Here is a 21,893-nt window from a genome sequence, read left to right on the forward strand (position 1 = left end):
AGATTTTAAAAAGGGTGGCCCGTCGTGCAATACTTTTTAGAAAGGTTTTTAAAAGACCTTTCTAATGAATCGAAAACATTGAAGATCTGTCAATCCTATCAAAAGTTATAAGCACTTATGTGTTATTTTATAAACTTTTCAGAGGCTGGATCTCAGATAATTTGATGAAAACTTCGCCTGGATCATCATCGGACCCATCGTTGGATGGGTAATCAAAATGCCTATCCAACGAGCCCAAAATATTGAAGATCTGACAACCCTATCAAAAATTATAAGTGCTTAAGCGTTATTTATATACTTTTTTGGTGCCGTGTATTCACTATATGAATTATGGGAAGGCACCTAATGGTGTTTTTAGTAATGTTCTATTTTCCAAAGAATCCATTTTTAAGTGGTTATTACTAGAAAATTGTGAACGATTTATAGATTTAAGTATTTTTCGATTTGCAAATTTTATGTTCCATCAAAAATTTAAGAGAAAATTACATTTCTACTTTAATCTGCAGTTTTATACATCTTATTGTTTTGGATAAAATGGCGAAATTGAAAAATGTTTTTTTTTTTGAAAAATATAGTCAAATATTGTTATCTTTAAAAAAAATATTTTAAGAGTTGCTGTTTTTTTCCTAGACATATGCAGAATAAAAAAAACGATCCGAAATCTGTTCGTAAGATATAGATTTATAAATCATTAATATCTTTTAAAATAGCTGGGTAATTCTCTACCAACTCACACGAAATCGGGAATAGTTGCCCCGACCCCTCTTCGATTTGCGTGAAACTTTGTCCTAAGGGGTAAATTTTGTCCCTGATCACGAATCCGAGGTCCGTTTTTTGATATCTCGTGACGGAGGGGCGGCACGACCCCTTCCATTTTTGAACATGCGAAAAAGAGGTGTTTTTCAATAATTTGCAGCCTGAAACGGTGATGAGATAGAAATTTTGTGTCAAAGGGACTTTTATGTAAAATTAGACGCCCAATTCGATGGCGTACTCAGAATTCCAAAAAAAAACGTAATTTTCAACAAAAAACACTAAACAAGTTTTAAAAATTCTCTTATTTTCCGTTACTTGACTGTAAAATTTTTTGGAACATGTCATTTTATGGGAAATTTAATGTACTTTTCGAATCTTCATTGACCCAGAAGTGTCATTTTTTCATTTAGAACAAAATTTTTTCATTTTAAAATTTCGTGTTTTTTCTAACTTTGCAGGGTTATTTTTTAAGTGTAACAATGTTCTACAAAGTTGTAGAGCAGACAATTACAAAAATTTTGATATATAGACATAAAGGGTTTGCACGAGTTATCGCGATTTTACGAAAAAAAGTTTTGAAAAAGTTACTTTTTGCGTTTCACTTTGTTTCGTCGTCCGTGTCTGTCGCGGGTGACCATGAACGGCCATGATCGATGACGACCAACTTTTTCAAAACTGACCACTATTGCATACCATAGGGTCCTAGGGGATGGTCTGGGGAACAATTCCTCCGAAGGATGCAAGACGGTCCCAGCTAAATGTATAGGGAAAAATCAAAGCATCAAGCTTTTAAAATGGTTTTGTTATTCCTAGGACACTTTATTCAACCAGATATTTGATCGAAAACACCTTAACAACGCTAAATGTAATTTTTGAAGCCGAATTTGAAGTTATTTTCCTGCCACGTGATGGCTGATTGCCATGAGGCGTCCTCAGATCGAGGCAGCCTTCTTAGTGTGCTTTGATTTTTCCCTATAAATTTAGCTGGGACCATGAAAATTTCTGCGACGCCGGAATGAATCCGGTTCAAGGCAAGACCAGGGGCCTCGTATCGTCTTGGGACCCCATGGTATGCAATAGTGGTCATTTGTTAACGGCTGACTTTTACAGAGCAATTTACCTAAATGCTCCAGTTTTACGGGTTAATTCCTATTTAAACTTGTTCCTGCTCAAGGCAAGCCAGTTTTTCACCAAATGGGCTGAAATTTTGGCCTGAGCCTCCATTTTGAGTACTCTTTCGGGCAATCTCATATAATTTTTGATTTGAGCAACTTTATTTTTTTTACCCGGGTTATTAACTATATAGAGTGTTGGAGTCTAGGAGTATACTAACTAGGTTTGTTCATTTTATTTTTTCTCCTAAAAAATCCACACACGAAACAAAATATTCGATCAAATTTGAAATTTGGTGAACTTTACGAAAAATAAACATCTCGATAAACTTGTCATAAATGGCCAAAATCAATGTGCAAAATAAATTTACATCACTTTTTCTGATTTTTGATAATTTGTGGAAGACACATAACTTTTGAGGTCTGTCTTTTCTCAAATATGAAACACATTTTCACACTCTTAAAATCTTAATTATAAGAGAAAGCAAGCACTGCCTCACGGGGTGTTGAAAATGAAATTCAAATCGTGTTCATGTAAGATTTTCATTTAAATATTTTTGTTTAAATGCTTGGAATAACATTCAAAACGGAAAATGAAACCGAGCGATGAACAGAATCTTCAATTTGGACTTTTTTTTATTAATTCATTGATTCATCGATTGTAATATTTCATTTCCTCGTCCTATGCTCCAGCATTTGATGCTTTTTCACCAACTAATGTTAATAACGTGCACGACGACAATTTGCCATCATTGTTTACTGCTGTACCTGCATACTGATTAACCGTTCCCATTGACCTGCGTGTACTCTGGAGAGTTCGTTACACAGCTCTAGCGAGATAATTCTAGAGCTAATTATTCAATTTAGAATCATTGTCCAGAGTGAGAATTCACTTACACTTGCAGCGTGACACATACTTAGAAACCGCGCCTCAATCAAAACATTCATTATTTGAGATTGTCCATAAGCTATGCGTTCGAATAAAAAAATCATAAATTTGTTTATTTCATCTCTCAAAATAACATAATGATCATGTTTTCAAATATACGTTTACGTAGCTTATGAATGATCCCTTCTACACTTACAAGCAATGTTCCGATACAACAGCATCGATAGCAACCGCACAGTGGCATCGCCTCGCCTAAGCGCCCTAACCAGTTTAGTTAGTTATTAGCCGGTAGCGAGTATCGGTTGTACTTGTTTTGCCTAGTCGCGCTAGCTTAAGCCACGCTCGGAATGCTTCCGCTGTACGTTTTGGCGGCCATCGGCGTGTACGCGAGCGTCTGCTGGCTGTACGAACACTTGTACTCTTCACTGCTCGGGATAATTTGGGGCTCGGTGAAGCAGATTGTGTGCGGTCAAAAGACACTAGGGGAACGGTATGGAAAGTGGGCTGTGGTTACGGGAGCTACGGATGGGATCGGGAAGGGGTACGCGGTGAATCTGGCCAAAAAGGGAATGAACTTGGTGCTGATTTCGCGATCGGATGCGAAGCTGGTTAAGGTCAGCAGGGAGCTGCAGGATGCGTACGGAGTGCAGATCAAACGAATCGTTGCGGACTTTTCCGCGGGGGCGCCGATCTATTCACACATCCGCAAGGAACTCGCAGGAATTGATATAGGAATTCTTGGTAAGAAATAACAGTAAATTTTAAGAAGAATCAAATTTGACCAACCTTATCATTGCAGTCAACAACGTCGGAATCGTCCCGGACAGTGGACTCGATTTGTTCGAGAATCACCCAGCCGAAGACTACCTCCGGATGGTGAACGTCAACATCGTGTCCACCCTGCTGATGACCCACCTGGTCCTCCCGATCATGAAGAAGGCCCGCCGAGGAATGGTCATCAACGTATCTTCCTCCAGCGCCTACTTCCCGGCCCCCTTCCTTTCGGTTTACTCCGCCACCAAGGTGTTTGGCCACAATCTGAGTTTGGCCCTGCAGCAGGAACTCCGCGGCACCGGGGTGGAGTGTCAGCTGGCGGTGCCGGCTTTTGTGAGGACCAACCTGACCGACGGATGGAACGTTACCAAGTACGGAGGATCGATGGTTCCGGACGCGAACGATTACGGACGGTGGGCCACGTGGATGATTGGGAAGACGAGCCACACGTGTGGGCATTGGTTTCATTCATTGCAGGTGATTTGTATAAATTTTCTGAAGGTTATTGTTACCAAATGGTTTTGTTTTATTTTCAGTATTTGGGCAGCATGTTAATCCCAGCGAGTTTGTTCAGGAGGGCTGTTTATCATATCTTTGGAGATCTCAAGAAGAATCCTGTTCAAAATACACAAAGGACTACTTTGTAGTTGATGCAACACCAGTGGGTTCTATACGTTTAAGGTTAAGGTTCATTTTTAAGATGTTTTCGATGTAAGAGTATTACGATCACCAATAAATTAAATCTGTATTGCTTTATTGTGCATTTATATTTTTTATTACGATAAACCGCCACATAATTTTAACGGAGTAATACAACTTGACCACCCAAAAAGCAAAATATGAAAATTTAGTTCATTGGACCTTTTCAAAAAAAAAAAAAAAACGAGATTTATAAAAAGCAAATAGACAAGATTTGGAAGTCTAATTCAATCTTTTACAACGTAACGGTGTCTATAACAACATGAAAATTTCTTTATTTGGCCCAGAACCACTAAAAAGCTATTCACAAAATTTCATCATAGTTTGCCATCACTGACGAAACTATTTGAATTGGGTATAATTTAAAACAATAAACTATCATATTTTTTTTAACAAATCGTAAAACCTTAATCTTGAAGTATTCCTAAATCATCATTGAGGGTTTAATTGCGTCAACATATTTGTAAAATCCATTCATTTCCCATAAAAATCATTTGTTACACGATAATATCTAACAGGTGTGCTCAAAGTTTTTGGAGGCCGGGCCAAATTTGAAGCTCAAATGAGCTTGCGGGCCAAATTTACAAAAAAAAATCATTTAAAAAATAACTTTATTTTAATTTAAAAGATTTCATTTCTGATATTTGAAAAAAGGCAATTCAAAATAATAGAAACCACAAAATAGGTCTTGTTGATCTCTTTGGCAAGGTTTCTACTCGAACCTAAACATTCGAGTTATTGAATGGCATCCACACCTAAATCTAGGAAGCTGGAAAATTTGAACTAATGCTGATATTTTATTTGGAGAAAATATTCTGTGAACTCTTTTCTACATTCTGATTTAATCGATAAAGTCTGTAAACGCTAAAGTTTGATCGGACAAAGGGGTTTTTTTTAAACCACTAAACTATTCAGCAGATTTTTGGTAATATTTTACAAATTATGCAATTTGAAATGCTCAAATTTGTATTTTGGTAATACTTTAATGTTCAATCAGTTTTAAATTTTCAAAAACAAATTTAATACATTCCAGACTCGATTATCCGAAGTTTAGACTATCCGAAGTTCGATTATCCGAAGGTTTGTGGGACTTCGGATAATCAAATCACAAAAAAAAACTCACAATCCAAAAATTGCTGGTTCGAACTTCGCGGCGGGCGCTCTAAAATTCTAAGTGTAAATATGGGTATCCGGCGCCGTCACTCCGTGCCGTACTCAAACACTAGGGAGACCATGGCGGCGAAGTCCTTGTAGTTAAATGGAAGACACTAGTGGTGGCCGGCAGCTATAAAGTCAACTTCGTTTTTTTTCGATTGTCCGAAGTAAAATTTTGCCAAGGCCTTCGGATAATCGTGTTTGGAGTCTGGACTGTAGTACATTTTTTTGGAAATTAAAAAAAATATATGTATAACATAAATCATGCCATCGTGAAACGATTCTTTCCAAAGACCGAAGTTTTAAAAATATCCACGTTTCTTTTTTGTTAGCCACGGTTCGTTTGCAGCTCTTTGAGCGGCTCGCTCGCTGGTTTTGTCCACCAATATACAATATCTCTGATAAACATATTTATTGGAGATTAATTTAATTTTCAACCCCCTTATATGTTGGAAAAAGTTGAATCCTTTTTTATAGTCCAGAACCCTCGGCGGGTCAAAAATCCTTGAAAAAAAGTGACGGAATTTGTGGAAGGCACCAATATTTATTTTTGTGTTAATTTTTCATGTACTATAAAGTAAATAACTCGCAAAATCTTTAGAAAATTCTCAACAACTTTTGAAATCTATGTCAGTAACCCGTTAACAAATTTCCCAAAAAAATAAATTGCTAACAATGCGCCATAATTTCTTGTTCCGAAAAAACCGCTTAGAAATTTTAAAATAAAAAAATACAATATAAATGTAATGCTGTTTAAATTTGAGCAGAATGTTTGAATTTTCTGTGATGAACGGCAGATATTTCTGAAAATCCTTTCCTTTATTTCCCCCGACTTCTCCACCCAAAACCATCAATGAATCCCGCGTCGCCCGTCCATTATTGTCACCCGTTTGTTGTCGGTCGCATTTCCTGTTTGCCCCCCCCCCTCGCATCCCCTCTCCATACGCTCTCCTCAATCTCAGCATCCTCATCATTCTTGCATCGACAAACGGCCCAGATGGATGCATTTCGCGCGCTCGACATGAATGAAATTCGCACACACACCGGCGGCGGGTGCAGTAGCCAACATCAGAGTCGTCGTCGTACACGTACGTACGCGTTGCACCCCATTGATGTAATCTCACGATTGACGGTTCACAAGAGTCCTGGCCGCGAATCTCAGAAGCGACACAAACATAAACGAGTTTCGTTTTGGAGCGAAGAAGATCGAGTGACGACGAAGAAGTCACGATCAAAGGCGTAAGCCAAGGAGCTTGAAGTGCGCGAGTGTGCGCTTTCGTTTCGGTTCGTTATCTGAACCTGTCAAGAGGGGGAGAGTTGGGGGTGAGCGGAGAGTTGTTCTTTTAATGAGATTGCTATTCTCTCCCCCCGAAACGAGTTGTTTTGGTTTCGTTAAGTGGGGAGACGAAAGGAGAGAGAGGAGGAACGATCACCGATCGAACAGTGTTCAATAAAGTAGGCTGTGCGAGCGAGAGCAAACAATCGAGTGAGAGAGTGAGAGCGCGCGATCACGTACGCTATGGTCCCTCCCCGAAAACCAGTGCGATGCGAGCCAAACGGTGATTTGAGCCAATCAGAGCTCGCACAGTTCGATACGCGGGACGGACTCCGATCGCGCGCAGCAGGCTGCGAAGCAGCGCTCGCACACGAACTAGGAGAAACTCAATGAGTTTTATGCGCCGATGACCAACGGGGAGCTTGCTGCGATCGGAAACAAAGCGCGATCGAATCGTGAGAGGGAGAGTGTGTGCGAGCTTTCGAAGCTTGCTGCGATCGCCGTTAACGGCGATCGACGATTCTCTCTCACCAGAGAGAGGAAGACTCGATCAACTTCGGTAAAGCGGTGAGGAAAAAGCAAGGCGGAGACAGAAGATCGAGAGCAAAGCGAACCAGGTGATGAACAAACAAAGGGAAGAGTGGCGAAAGAAGAAGGTACCGTACCTGTTGCGATCGCCACATACTGATCGTGATCATAAAAGCTTACTGGTGTTGGTGAGTCGGAACCACGTGGAATGAAGGAGATCGCGCGTAGCGCGCAAGCACCTTACCCGTACACGCAACAGGTTCGCTCTCCCTCTCTCGAGATCGTTACAGTTCGTCGGCTTTTGCGGGGCGCACAGGTTCCTCGACAGGTCGCTTTACGTGCTCGCTCGCGCCGCGCTCTCCTTCCCGTGTGGAGAGAAGAATCGGAAAACAACAACAGAAACTGTATCGATCGCGCGCACACCGGAGTCTGGCCCAAGAAGGTCACGGTTAGATCGCGACTATCTCCAGCGGACAGTGTTTGTGCAAACGTCGAGCCAGCCGGGTTGGTGGCTTTCTAACTCTCCGCGAGCAGTCGGTGTTGAGGTCGTCGCGCATAGTTCTGGACCTCTTCTGAGTGGTCAGACTTGAGCGTTCGCGTGTGTGTTGTTTTGTTTTGGGTTTTGGTGGGACACTGCTCTTTCCCGTCGGTACTGCCGCGTGAACTACCCGTGTGCAATACAAGCAGCGATCCTTGCGGTACCTGAACTGTTGAAAAGTTGTGAAGAGATAGAGAGTTTTATGGTTCTGATCCAAGATCATCCTCCGAGGTTTGGGGAAATGTGCGTGAAGCTAGTGTGAAGTTGTGAGTCAAACAATTGTTTACAAGAAAAAAAAAGTTCAAGTGATCAAGTTCTCAAAAGCAAAGAAGATCATGGAAACGTGCGTACTGATTCCGCAGGAGTTTGCCCTCGCGGTGACCGGCGTCGGGGCGCGCAACTCCCGTGAGCAAACGGCCACCGTGTGGTCCAACACGGCGATCCCCCAGGGCACCGTGTGCTACCCCTTCCAGGGCACGGTCCGGATCGACAATCTGGACCTGTACAGCTACGTGGACGAAGATGATGTAAGTAGATCCTTAAGAGCAACCAACCAAGTTGGGGTGGTGGCTGTTCACACCTCCGTGGGCAGCGTGGGAGATTCGACAAAGAAAAACAAGGAAAGTCAGCCGGGTGTGAAGAGATCGGAAGGAAAGCCCACCCTCCCATGACGTAAGGTGGGAAACGACGTCTTGGTGCGATCGTCTTGGAAGATTGTTCCGCCGTGCGAGGGGTTTGTGCTGCTCGGAGGAAGTTAGAAGAAGTTTTTCTTAAGAAATGGGGGAGTCGCTGAGGCGAGAATAATTGGCCGGGCAGTGGGAGACGAATTTTCCCATGGTTTGAAATAGCGAAAAGGCAAATTTCATGTTCATTAAGGGATAAGTGTGAATTTGATATGAAGTTGTAAGTCTTGTAAGTTTTACTATAATCATTTTATAATATTGTTTCTTTTTTGACTACATTTGCAGTTCAATTTGAGATAAGAAAACATTTATATTTTTAGTTTTTTTTGTATTGCTCATGAAAATCTCAGTATCCAAGTTGAAAAAAAATCTAAGTTAAATTGCAAATAGGTACTTTGATTACCTTATTTCCTTGTGTAATTTCTTCAAACTTTCTGAAGTAAGTTCTATGACTCCTTTGAACGTATCAACTTACAAGTTTTCGTATTATTTTTTTCAACAGAGTTCATTTATATATTTCCTACTGCTTTAAAATATTAAAAATCAATATGCTCCTAATTAAAAAACTATAAAATTTTACATAGCATCATTTGGATAATTTGACTAACAGTTTAGTGTTAAACATGTTTTATTTTGCGAAAAATTTGTTTGTCATCAATTGATTCTGCTCTCTGATATACGTTTTGTGCCTTCTTAACTGATGTTAGAAATTCCTGAAAATTTTATGGTTAGGAACTTTTGTAAAATTATTGCATATAAAATTAGCAAATGATCTGTGGGATCTAAATTTGGACCGCAAATTATGATTCTGCTGTTATTATTTTTTTGAATTAAATTCACGAATTAAAAAAAGACAAAAAACTGTTTTTGACTCCAGTGAAAAATGTAAAAATTGAAGAAGACAATAACTATTTTTCATCTGGTTTCGTTACAAAAAATCACCAATCTACCTCCTTTTTGCTAAGCTTTGAACATACTAGATATGCGTTGATTTTTGACCATTTAAAACTGTTTAAATTTTTAGATAACAAAGTTACAGATTCAAAAGAGAATGATAGCAGCACCTTCAGAGCTTCTAATTTTTAGGTTTTACTTACATTCTAAAGTTTTTTTTGGTCTTTTATTTTTGATAAGTTATGTCTAATTTTGTTAAAATACGGTCTTTCCTATGTCTTAGATGATTTCATCCAATGATTCAATTTTAAAATTAATTTCATAGCTTGTGCCACTTTTGCCAACTAGTCGTCGCGTGTGTGCTATCTTGTGACACGCCCTGTCTTTTTACAGCAGACGTGTCACAAGATAGCACACGAGTGGCGATTTTATAACTTTGTTCTTTTGAACATAAAAAAATCATATAAAATTTGTTTGGGCATTTTTATTTCATTAATTCATATATAAAACGTTTTTTTCCCCCGGGTTGTTTTTGATATTTTATTTTAATTTAAATAAAATTATCAAATTTTGATAATGATTTATAAGTTATGTCTTTTTTTTATTATTAAAATATGATCTCACCTATGTTATAGATGATTTCATCCAATGACTTGATTTTAAATTTGATTACATTTGATTACATTTTGCCACTTGTCAAAAATTTACATTATTTTGTCTTGAAGTTTTATATACGAAAGTTGCATTACCTTTCTTTTGTTTTTGATATCATTTTACTAGTAATACTTATTTAAATATTAATATTTATAAAATTTGTGCTTTTCAATGTTTGTGTTATCTTATTGTAATTTAACTAAAATGCATAAATTATTAAAGTTTGGTTTATTGAAATGGCTACATCGTCCGTTTTTTTTATTTTTTTTATGAACATATTTGGTCGATTTTCTTTACTTACATGAAATCTCAGAAAATTATTATCGATGCGTTTATTCTTTTAATTGCCTTTAAATATATATCAGTTAGGAGTATTACCCAATTCTCATGAAAATCAAGCATTTTTTCTATCTTTTATAGAACATATTTTAGATTAATTTTCGTATTAACGGTTTAAATAGTTAATATTAAATTTTGTTAAGAAAGAAAATTTAACGATCGTTAATTTGAAATATTTACAAGATAACTCAGTATGAAAAAATTGAGTAGTTGTCTATAATTTTGCCCAGTACAGCTAAACTTGTTGTTCAAATTAGAATAAAATGATGGTAAACATTTGACGTGAATAAGCACAGCTGTTTTGGCTTTGTTTATGCAGTCCTTATTCGCTCGAGTGAATTAAGTTTTTTTTTGTAAATATTTGTATTTTTGAATTTTTAATGTTATGATAGAAAGTTGATGCATTTAACAATGACATTTTTAGATAAGGTACCAAAAAGTTGTTATGATTCAAATAAAAATTCTATTCGTGATTTCCAAACAAATCTGCAACAAGTTTGCAATTAGCGCAAGATTGTCTCTACTTTCAATTTCCTCGCCCAATCCATCAAACCAATAATTCCATCAACACCTTATCAGTCGGCTCCCCGAACTCCCCAAAGCCCTTTCGAGCAGCAGCTCTTCGACAACCGCATAACTTCGATTCTCCGGCAAGCTTCCTTCCCGGGGAACTTTAACACGATGCTATTGCCATTGCCACCACCATCTCTGGACCACATCTGAAATAGTAACAGCAGAAACAATCTCATCTCCGCTGCCGCACACACTGCCCTTCCTTCCACCGAGGTGATCTGAAGGGTCGGTGAAAGAAAACCGGTTCCACAATCAATCAACGTAACGATCATCAGTTCATTTACACTGAGCGAGGGGCAACCCCTCTCTTCGACGGGGTTGATCTGGTTTGATCAATTAAAAATGCAACAATCCGGTACCGACATCTATTGCACTTTCAGTTTTTCCCCAACCCTTCTTCTTGCACGCGCAAGTTTAAGGTGGCGTCAATTAAATCATAACACGCGCACCAGAGTACAACATAACTTGAACAGGTCTTCTTGTGTTCAAGAAAGGGCACGAGCGTTTTTTTCTTCGCTCCCTTCCCAGCTTGGAGTGCATTGAATAATAGTTGCTTGTGTCTTAAAATGGAAAATTACTGCGCACCAATTAAGTAACAGCGCAGACCTCCACGTGGTCTTCGGCAGGATTAGGCGATAAGCGAGCGTTGAACTTTGAATCAATTTCCGTCGCGTAAACGTTGATCGGCTTTCACCGACGAGATCGTCAACGATCGCCAAGCCCCCCTTTGCATTAATTATGTCAACACGCTGAGCTCGCTAGCGCGCGAGTTCGTCACTTAAAAACAATTAGCTCAAATTGCTGGGTTCGTCGGCTGCGCTGCGCGCATGTCACCGCCGGTCAACGCAGTTTAGCGTAGCAATTAGCACGCCCCTGGTGGAGTGAACTTGAACTTGCTGGTGGCGCCAGCAGTGCTTTAAGGGTCCATGATCGATTTGGCATGGGATGATCCCTTTTCAAAAAAAATGCACCTGCACTCACCTCTAATTGATCATTTTGGGGTGGAACAGGTCTGATGCAACTTTTGAGTTCAGAGAAGAAGGAATGAAAAGTCAAGTTCAGAGGCGTGCGACTTTTTCCCGAAAGGTAACAAAAGTTTTGAGGCTTCAACAACGCAGAAGTGAGGTGGAATGATCTATTAATAGTCGCACGAGGTTTGTTGTTGGTGGCGGTGCTGTAAGGTTTTTATGGCATTTTATGATGAATTGAGATGAAAATTGTGAGATAGTTTTTTTGCTTGCTTCTTTTTTTGACTTGGGTTGAGGTGGCTTTCCGCTAAGAGGTCTTTGCACCTTTTCTGATTTGAGGAGTGGAGTTGAGGGGCGAGGGAAGGCACAGGTAGAAGCGGATTCCGGTGCTAATCTGAGTGATTTGATCTGGTTTGGTTGAGCATTTAGAAGAGACAGCGAAAACAGTTTTGAAAGCATTAGAAGGTTTTTTGAAAGAGAACATTTCACGGTAATTGAAGCCGGTGGAGTGCAAATTGATGTCGAGGTTTGATTGCCTTTGAGCCAAGAAAAAATGGATCTTTGTTTTGATGAAAATGAACCTTCGAACTGATTTTAAAAAGTTTAAAAGTTCGTCACTTGTATCAGCGTTGAGTTCGTTGCTTCCTGAATTTTGAAATCCTTACTCAAAGAATACTTCTCTTTGAGTAAGGATTCAGACTTCTGGAAACAAAAAACTCGACAAGCTTAAATGAAAAAAGACTTCAACGCCGCAACAAGTGACGAACGTTTCAAACTTTTCAAAATCAGTTGAAAGTTCATTTTCCTTGAATGAAAATTCCATAATTGATGGTTTTTGAACTTCTCAACCTCGAGCACCTTCCTCATCTCACTTCGATCACCGAAAAAACAAAAAAAAGATTAATGATCCCTTCTCAACGTTGGCGGCGGCGGCGGCAACGCATCGGAACACAGGTCATCCCGTCTAATTGATCATCATTACCGCTCCGATTCGTCCAAAAACTCATAAAGAACATTCCTCGACTCGTCAAGTTGGTGCGTGAACCGAATTATGCCAAACGTGGCAATTAATCAACCATCGACTTCGGGTCAGAATTCTTTTCTGAAAGATAAAAGAAAAATTTCTCGTCCCAATCAGCACCTGAAGTTCACCTCGGGGATCACCGACGGTAGTAAAGGAATAAATTCATAAAACCATCCGGTAATTGCTTCGATAATTCCCCCCTGGATTAGATAATGCCGCTTTCTTGAGGGGGTGAAGTATGGGTTGTGTCGACCCGGGGGTCAACGGACCTCCCTTCTTCGCCCGAAATGATGACGCTAATGAGTTCGCCCAGAACCCCTTGGGATTAGCCCCCGCGCGCGCAATTTGCGCTGACTCATATTCGGTAACGAACGGTATTGGTCAGCTTCCGACAACCCCGGATTAGCCGTGGAGTAGAGTCGCCACCGCCGCCGCCGGAATCGACCCGAAACTGGTCTTTCTGGGGCAGGTTTTTTTTCTTGCTCTATCGATTCGGGGTTTTTCTCGCCGAGCGAGATATTTGAATGGGATGTGTCAATCAAGCGGGGCCGGTTGTAAATCACGCTAAATTGGAGGAGTTTTGAGCGCGCGCGTTCTGGTTTTGGAGCGATCATTTGAAAGTCAAATTCTGTGGGAATCGATCGGTTTTTGGTGGGGGGACAAATTGGGCTGACCGTTGGGGAACTGGATTAGAACCATGATTTATTCTGCGCTTTAAAAATGTTGAGCATGATGGCGTTGTTCGACAAAAACAAAATCTTAGCAACCGTTGACTAAACCAACTTGCATGCAAGCCGAATGCATCAATTTGAGAGTATTTTGCTCTTATTTTGAGAGCAAAACGCTCTTTGTTCCGTTACTCCTCTCCCTTCAGCACCAGATGAATGAACTCACGCGAAATTCGAGTACAAGAAGTTACGGATAAGTTTAAAGAATACCAGCAAAAACGAGGTCGTGATCGGAAGTTCAGCACCCACCTCACCCTTCAAAAGAGGTAAAGAGAGATTCCGGGACTGATTCATGCAAATCAGCACGAACTACTGGCTGACCTGCGAGTTTGTTTCGAAGAAGCAGCAAGTCCAAATTAAGTTGTATTTTCAATTGAAGAACGGCAAAGAACCGTGAAGAAAGGCAGAATTGTGCATTAATTAAGTAATTGTTTAATTATGGTCGGCCGGGACCGTGGTGTAGGGGTAAGCGTGATTGCCTCTCACCCAGTCGGCCTGGGTTCGATCTCAGACGGTCCCGGTGGCATTTTTCGAGACGAGATTTGTCTGATCACGCCTTCCGTCGGAAGGGAAGTAAATGTTGGTCCCGAACTAACCTAAAAAAAAAAGGTTAGGTCGTTAGCTCAGTCCAGGTGTAGGAGTCGTCTCCCTGGGTCCTGCCTCGGTGGAGTCGCTGGTAGGCAGTTGGACTATCAATCCAAAGGTCGTCAGTTCGAATCCCGGGGTGGATGGAAGCTAAGGTGTAAAAAGAGGTTTGCAATTGCCTCAACAATCAAGCCTTCGAACACCTAGTTTCGAGTAGGAATCTCGCAATCGAGAACGCCAAGGCAATGCTGTAGAGCGAATAATTTGATTTGATTTTTAATTATGGTCGGCTCAGCAACCTCGCCAGTCCGAGCCACGAATTGGCTTAAGTAATTAAATCGGATACTTATCGAGGCTGCCGATGGTCGCTTAATTAAAACTCGATGACCCTCTTAAGCCGTTTTGGGGCGGACTAAACCGTTCCAAATTGTTCGCAATAACCGTAAAGATCTTGGTGAGGTTCGAAGAATTTGGCGTCACTCCGATCGATTTCTTCGGCGGCAGGTGATCCCGAACCCTTCTCACGCTGCCAAGGATCAATGACGGTGAAGGCCAGGGGGTATTAAGCAAGATATCAATTTTCGACGTAGGAATTTTCCCATCCCTTCTTCTGAGGTATTCTTCGGGCGCTTAAGCCAAAAATTTACGAGTATCACTTACCTTCAAGGGGGAAAGGTGATCATGACAGTACGGCACCTGTGACCCGCTTTTCGTTACGTAAAGTCGAGAAATTTATGCCTCTCTTTTATTTTTACTTTGTGTCCCTCAAAGGGATGCTGAGAAAGTGCGGCTTAACCCGGCTGACGAGGGTCCGATCACCTGATCCGATTTGTCCGGTTTTGGGTTTCGGCGCGTAACGCGTTTTGATCGGAATCAATTTGTAGAGCCTCGGCGAGAGGGGAGAACGTCATTAATCACGGCGTGGACCTTTAGGCCTACCGAACTACGGGGAGAAAAGTGCAATTAAAAATCAATCAAGACCCGCGGGGCGAGATTTGTACCCCGCTCTCTATCGTTGATTAATACGTCTTGGCGCTACCAAAAATGGCACGGTAGTGAATCGACCTGGGTGATCATCATCATTACAGATCCTTGGACCGCGCGCGTTCGCGCGAAAACCGTGAGAAAGTCCAAACCACCAGACAACTCGCCCGGTATTGACATGTTAAGACCCCGCGAACCTACGCAGACTTTGCAGGTCTCCCTGTGTGTAGGTATCACCTGTCCAAGTCGTCGTCGACGACGACGACTGTTGGACTTTAGATTAGATTCGTCACGGTCGCGGTGTGGTCGAGGTCCTTGCGCTAATGGCATTTCGGATACGTGTCGGAGACAACTGGCCTTCTGGAGTGCCATTTCCGAGGGCGTAATTGAGCGTAAAGTGGTCTATGGGTGATCGTGTGAGGTGTTCGAGGAGGGGGATTATCTGGGTCGGGTTCGGGGTGATCACCTGCGCGAGACTTTGGGCTAATTGAATTTGCTTGATAGGGTTTGGCATGATCGGGTGATCTTGAACTCGATCAATAATAGTGGATCACTACTTGAGGTATCAACTGCTTTTAAGAGGTTTCTGAGTTACTTTATGACCCAAGTTACACAGAGTGTTTTCATAAATGACCGAGTTCAAAAAGTGATCAACAAAAACGATCATATCAAGATCGCGTAATTGAGTAACCCAAGATAGTCATTACTGTAGGTAATTGCTGCGTAATCCGTCAGCCTAATCTGGTCAAGCTCATTACCAGATTTGATCTATCTTTTTGACATGATCATGCAAACATAACCCAGGTGCAGGTGCAATAATCACTGAAGATCATAACTTCAAGTCACGCTCGACATCTCAATCATGCCTCAAGGTACTCCGCGCAACCAACGTCATCATTAGCCTCAGAGAACCCCGCAACTAATCGTTCTAACCGCATTACCCTAATTGATCGCGACACGACCGCGTCACGCTCGTTACTCCCCCTACTGTAACATTACACCCAGGCGTTTTCACACTCTCAACTCGAGCAACGCCGGTAATGTTCCCCCTAGCGTAAAACCAACTGTTTACAACTCGACGATCACCGCAGTTGTCGGTTTCATGGTCCGGCAGTTTTTCATAACTCACCCACTCTTTCTCTCTGTCTGCACTGAGTTGAGGATCAACGAGCCGTTAAATTGAAGTGTTGTTACAAGGGGCGTGTCCGAGTCGGTGTCGTGATCCCGGAACACCTTGTTGACGAGGCTTCGCTTAGCGGGTCACGATGACGACTTCGGGATGATTGCGTCCTAAATTTACATACTGATTTAGTTCGTTCTGAACTGTGAGGGGAGAAATTTGAATTGAATGTGCGGCTTTCCTTTTCCAAACTCCGGTTGACTCGCCAGTATCGGTCGATAAATCTAGCGCGCTAAAATACGGCGACATCGGGCCGAACCGCGCCGGTGTACATCTCAATTTATGAGCTCCCATTAAGTTGCATGTTGAACGTGCGCGCGCGGCTATGTTGCTCCGGCCCTAATCAGATCAATTCTCCATGTTTTCCTTTCTGCGCCGTGTAGATTCGCCACCGGTTTGGGCTGTACGACGAGATCACCACGGTCAACGGACGGCGGGTGCGCCACTGCAACTGGATTCGCTTCCTGCGGGTGTCGGAAACGTACGGACCCCAGGTGAACGTGGTCTGCGTCAAGGTGAAAGGTGAACCGATCTACGAGTGCGTCAAGCCGATCCCGTCCCACCAGGAGCTCGTAGTGTACTACGTGCCGGAAGGCCCCGAAGAGCTGTTCTTCATCCGGATGCGCAGCCAGCTGTACCGACAAACGATGGACTCGATCCTCGAAGGTAAGATCGCGCGTACGATCGCGATCAATCGTCATTTAACTAACCACGATCATCTTTCTTTCTCCTCCAACAGACTCCCCCCTCGATCTCTCCACCTCCCTCCTATCCCGCGTAATGCTACCGATCTCACCCCCGTCCGGCACCGAGGACGAACGCAAGTCCGTGTCCGGCGACAGCTCGATTTCAATCTCGTCCGGCGCCAGCGTCACCAGCGCCGCCGACCTGCAGGACCGCGATCACCGGGATTCAATCCCGGCAGCGCCCACCTCCCGAAGTTCCCCGAAGGCGCGCCCGTCCCGCGGGGAACGCGCCATGCTGCCCTGTGAGGTGTGCGGCAAGGCCTTCGATCGTCCTAGTCTGCTGAAGCGTCACATGCGGACGCACACCGGTGAAAAGCCGCACGTTTGCGGCGTCTGCGGGAAGGGCTTTAGCACGTCCTCGTCGCTGAACACGCACGTGCGCATTCACAGCGGCGAAAAGCCGCACCAGTGTCAGGTGTGCGGCAAGCGGTTCACGGCGAGCTCGAATCTGTACTACCACCGGATGACGCACATTAAGGTAAGTTTGACGCACCGGTTTGATACGATCTTTACATCTCAATTCGTGGCCAAGTCGTAGACTGGGAAATGGCTCTATTATTGAGCGGGCTTTTTTCGAGCGTTTCCAAATGGTGACAATTTACAAATGTGGGCGATCAAGACTGGGCTTAATCTGCGCTTCGAGGGTGATTTATTAGGAGCGCCTTTCGTGGTGACGATGGCGGCTTCCTAGGCGGCACGTGGACCATTTGGAAGTAATGGTTTTTAGATCTGTTTTGGATGATTTTTTTTCTGGTTGTTAAGCTTGAATGCGGCCACAACTAGGTGGGAGTAGTGGTCTTGAAACGTGATTAAGTGAGTTTAAATCTCAATTCGTTTGAATGGTGACAGCTTTGAGCACATTTTCGATGAAAAAGGAACAGATAATTTGACTGCATGTTTAAATTATTTTGGATAGCTTACAAACTGCATGATAAAAATTTGAGTAATTTTTGATTACTTATGGTGTAATTTCAGATTACTTGCCAAACTGGAAGCCTTTGGTTATTTTTTAGAATAGCTTCCAAATGGCATGATAAAATTTTAAGTAATTTCGGATTACTTGTGGTGTAATCACGAATTACTTGCAAAACTGGAAGCCTTTGGCTGCGATATTTAATGATATTTTGTTGCCATTAAAAGTAAATTTTGCGTTTTCAACTAGCGAATAAATTTTTTAACAAATCTCTCCTTCTCTCTATTTATTCAACAGGACAAACCCCACAAGTGCAGCCTCTGCTCCAAGTCGTTTCCGACGCCGGGCGACCTCAAGTCGCACATGTACGTCCACAACGGCTCGTGGCCCTTCAAGTGTCACATCTGTTCGCGCGGCTTCTCCAAGCAAACGAACCTGAAGAATCACCTCTTCCTGCATACCGGTAAGTTGCCTAGAGGTCAGTTTCTGTTCATTTGTAAAGGTTGCTTTTTGAAGGGGGGAAAAAAGTGGCGCGAAATCATTTCGCGCCTTTTTTCGGAGAGCGTCTGCGCTTTTTCGTTATTCAAAAAAACATGAGGGGAGAATTTTTCAAAGGATCACCTGTTCCAGTCAAAAGGGATCCTTCCAATTAGGAAGCGAAAGGAAAGAAATAGGGATAGAAAATAACAACAGGGGGAGAGCCATTTTTCCTGAAGGACATGCACATGTTCGTTTTCGAGAAAAGATATTGCGTGTATGAACGAATGCAGCATTTGGCTTTCGATATGGTCCAACGTTCGATAATTTATAAGGCACCGGCCAGCCAAAGCGAATACAAAACCAATAAACCAATTTATTGAGGGTGAAAAGGCATATGCAACCGTCAGCAGAAGAGGAGAAAAGGGACCGAACCACACACAAAAAAAAGGATCCCTGAGTCATGTCAAGTCAAGTGGTTTTGAGTCAGGTTATCGTATCCTTTTGATCTTCTTCATTTTTTTTTGCTTTTTTTTCTGTGGCAAAAGTTTGGACTTTGAGGAAACGAACATTTGAATCAGATAAAATTGGAAGGCAGTCGAAGACCTCCGAAAAATATTTTTACTGCCATGAGAATATGATAAGTGTGTTTCCCAATTTTTATGCCATCGTTAATTGAGGAAGTAGGAATAAATCTCTCTAAGTCTCGTTCAAATGGATTCTGGCGATCGTGACATGGGAAAAGGTTTCCTCCGAACGGAGTTGTGATTGATCTGGGGTCGACCGAGTCGTGGGAACGACGCGCGTTGATGAATCAATTGAGGTGTTTGGTTACTCCGAAAATTGAGATTTGCTGAAAATGATAAAAACTTTGCACGAAAAAAAACCTGGTGATCTACAGCGCATCTAATGCGGAATGCGCGACCTTAAAAATCAATAGAAAAAAGCGCCAAGAATCGATAATGAACCAGAAAATTGAACCATACAGGCGTCGATTATCGCTAGTTCGAATCAATTTCACCACGTGTTCAGCCAGACTTGAAAGTCTTGCGCGGACCGCACACGGCGAACGCGCTTCTTCAGCAGAGCAGAGCGATCTCTGAATGGTCAGGCTATCAACGCTGAATGGAACCCATTTCCGTTCAGTTTCAAATTGTTCGCCGCAGTGAACGAAAAAAATTAAATCTCCCCAGTCACGCCTGTTTGCCACAGTTTCTTTCGCGCTCGACTATTATTATTATATTTTATTGTTGGTATCGATAACACCTTCAGACAGGGCCTTTTGAAAAGAATCTCTCGAGAAATTTGGGGCTGGAATTTCACGGTTAATTTTCCAATCACGATCGCGTCGCGATCGCGATATATGATTCATCATCGTCAGCTCTTTCGAGCCGAAGGTGGTCGAGGCCAATTCAGAAGCCGGGAGATGGATGATCCCTGCAATTTGAAGTCGCGCCCTCCGAGGAGTTCAAACCGTATGACAGTGCAGTTTTATTCGCCTCAGAATTCTGAAGATTAAAGGTAAAAAATCAGTAGCAATTTGCCTCTCGATGGGAGATCGGACAATTGTTCATGCAAACATCTCCGGAATCACTGTCGATAACACTTACTATCACGGTTGGTGGCGAAGGCTCAATATGGGAAGCCTTTCGTGATCGAAAACGCAGCGTGAGTGATGAGTTTGAGGATTTTCAGACGCGATGAGATTCTCACGCGCTCATCGCTTTGTCGTTGCTTCTTGCTTATTTGACTGCATGACTAAATTCTTTGGAATAGCTTACAAATTACATGATGAAAAATTTAGTAATTTTTGATTACTTGTGGTGTAATTTCAGATTACTTGCCAATCTGGAAGCCTTTGATTATTTTTCGGATAAGCTTCCAAATGGCATGATAAAATGTTAAGTAATTTCGGATTACTTGTGGTGTAATCACGAATTACTTGCTTCAGCGACTTACGACTGGAATTCCCAGATATTTTATGTTTAGTTTTATTTATGATTTGTAACTGATGAGATTTTTCCAACTAAATTACAACTCCTCGGAAGTTCATAAAGCTCTCATCACGGCGCAATTGGCGGTTCAAAATTACATCCTTTCCACTGGCAATAGCGCCGTCCATCAAAGCTCAAACTCATCCATCCCTTTTGATCTATTTCCACGTCGCGGTTCCCATCGTTCCGCGCTTCACAAAAGGGACATTTTTTCCCCTTTTCCCATTCAGCACCAGGTTCTGAATTAATAAAACACTTATAAATCACCGCCATTTTCCGTATCATTGGCCATAAATTTCCGCGCGCGAGCTGGACTCTATTGAAACACATTGACACAATAGGGTCGGTTTCTTCCCTTTGCCACTGCAGCGCTGCTGCCGCGTCATCATCTTCGATGATGAATTGCACTTATCATGACCGGATCATGTTCTGGCACTTGTAAACATCACTCTTTCTATGGGGGCTACCGGCGATCAACTTGAAGTCGAGGAGGGACGCCGCCACAAGAAATGATAATTTATTATTACGCTTTTATTATGTCGTCATTGTTGGATGCGCTCCACCTCTCCTCTGGGATTCGATTACAATTGCAAATCTAGGCCAAAAACAGACGCTCCTTCACACGGATTTCTCATGTTTTTCTCCTGTTTTCTTATCCTTTCTTCCAGGTGACAAACCGCACGTCTGCGAGGTGTGCAACAAGTCCTTTGCGTTGGCCTGCAACCTGAAAGCGCACATGAAAACGCACGAGGAGGGCGGCGGAACGTCGATCAGCGGCGCGGACGAGGAGCCACACCGGGCCACCTCCAGCCAGGGCGGCAGCATGATGGGCAGCCACAGCGAGGGCGAAGAAGAGTCGTCCAATCCGGCGCCGTCGATGCACCACCCGGCGGCAGTCGCGGCGGCGGCCGCCTTCGAAAAGGTCACCAAGGAGCAGCTCAACTTCTCCAAGCATCTGCTCTTCTCGAGCTACACCAAACAGATGCTGTCCGGAGTTGGGTAAATCGAGTGAGAATCAACGCCAGACCACCCCCACCCCCCCACTTCCAAAATCGTCTAAAAGAGGCACCCCCCCCAATGTAGAATATGTGTACTACTACGTGTAACTAAACTATTACTACAGTCGACTCTCTGGCTGTCGATCTTCTCGATATCAATAATTCTCCATCTATCGATGAATTCTTCAGTCCCTTCAATCTGCATACTTCAATTATCTTCATTCCTCGAAATTTTCCCTTGCTTGAAGGATCTCTTCCTCGACGGTCCCTTGGATTCTGTTTGCTTTAAAAATCTCTTCCGGTTGTCAATAATTTCACTTTCTCATGGCTTGCATAGACATTTTTCTTGGCGAAACGGAGCCTTGAAGGGTGTTTGACATTAGTTTGTTTTTGTTTGATGGACGTTGCTATGATTCTCTCCCATAG

The 21,893-nt window shown here is 42.5% G+C and overlaps 2 protein-coding genes across 3 annotated transcripts; both read left to right on the plus strand.

Moving 5' to 3' along the window:
* Window positions 1-3,019: 3,019 nt before the first annotated feature.
* LOC6036040 (hydroxysteroid dehydrogenase-like protein 1) lies at window positions 3,020-4,291 on the plus strand. The gene is made up of 3 exons (XM_038253423.1): window positions 3,020-3,498; window positions 3,557-4,008; window positions 4,068-4,291. Exons 1-3 carry the CDS (start codon window positions 3,105-3,107, stop codon window positions 4,176-4,178), a joined length of 957 nt encoding a protein of 318 aa, XP_038109351.1. The 5' UTR covers window positions 3,020-3,104; the 3' UTR covers window positions 4,179-4,291.
* Window positions 4,292-7,428: 3,137 nt separating this feature from the next.
* Window positions 7,429-21,590, plus strand: LOC6036041 (zinc finger protein 177). 2 transcript variants are annotated; one of them, XM_038255796.1, is made up of 5 exons: window positions 7,429-8,254; window positions 16,723-17,005; window positions 17,079-17,563; window positions 18,296-18,476; window positions 21,138-21,590. In XM_038255796.1, the coding sequence occupies exons 1-5, from the start codon at window positions 8,063-8,065 to the stop codon at window positions 21,470-21,472; spliced, it is 1,476 nt and encodes a 491-aa protein (XP_038111724.1). In that variant the 5' UTR covers window positions 7,429-8,062; the 3' UTR covers window positions 21,473-21,590. The 2 variants fall into 2 exon arrangements, with proteins under 2 accessions (XP_038111724.1, XP_038111725.1); XM_038255797.1 differs by having other exon boundaries at window positions 7,437-8,254; window positions 18,296-18,461.
* Window positions 21,591-21,893: the final 303 nt, after the last annotated feature.

Source organism: Culex quinquefasciatus, chromosome 2, assembly GCF_015732765.1.
Source record: "Culex quinquefasciatus strain JHB chromosome 2, VPISU_Cqui_1.0_pri_paternal, whole genome shotgun sequence".
NCBI classification, from domain to species: domain Eukaryota; kingdom Metazoa; phylum Arthropoda; class Insecta; order Diptera; family Culicidae; genus Culex; species Culex quinquefasciatus.

Excerpts from the sequence above, each read along its gene's own strand:
- LOC6036040 (XM_038253423.1), top strand. The coding sequence starts at position 3,105 with ATGCTTCCGCTGTACGTTTTGGCGGCCATCGGCGTGTACGCGAGCGTC. Across the intron at positions 3,499-3,556 it reads AATTGATATAGGAATTCTTG|TCAACAACGTCGGAATCGTC; the intron begins GTAAGAAATAAC and ends TTATCATTGCAG. Across the intron at positions 4,009-4,067 it reads ATTGGTTTCATTCATTGCAG|TATTTGGGCAGCATGTTAAT; the intron begins GTGATTTGTATA and ends TTTTATTTTCAG.
- LOC6036041 (XM_038255796.1), top strand. The coding sequence starts at position 8,063 with ATGGAAACGTGCGTACTGATTCCGCAGGAGTTTGCCCTCGCGGTGACC. Across the intron at positions 8,255-16,722 it reads GCTACGTGGACGAAGATGAT|ATTCGCCACCGGTTTGGGCT; the intron begins GTAAGTAGATCC and ends TGCGCCGTGTAG. Across the intron at positions 17,564-18,295 it reads ACCGGATGACGCACATTAAG|GACAAACCCCACAAGTGCAG; the intron begins GTAAGTTTGACG and ends TTTATTCAACAG.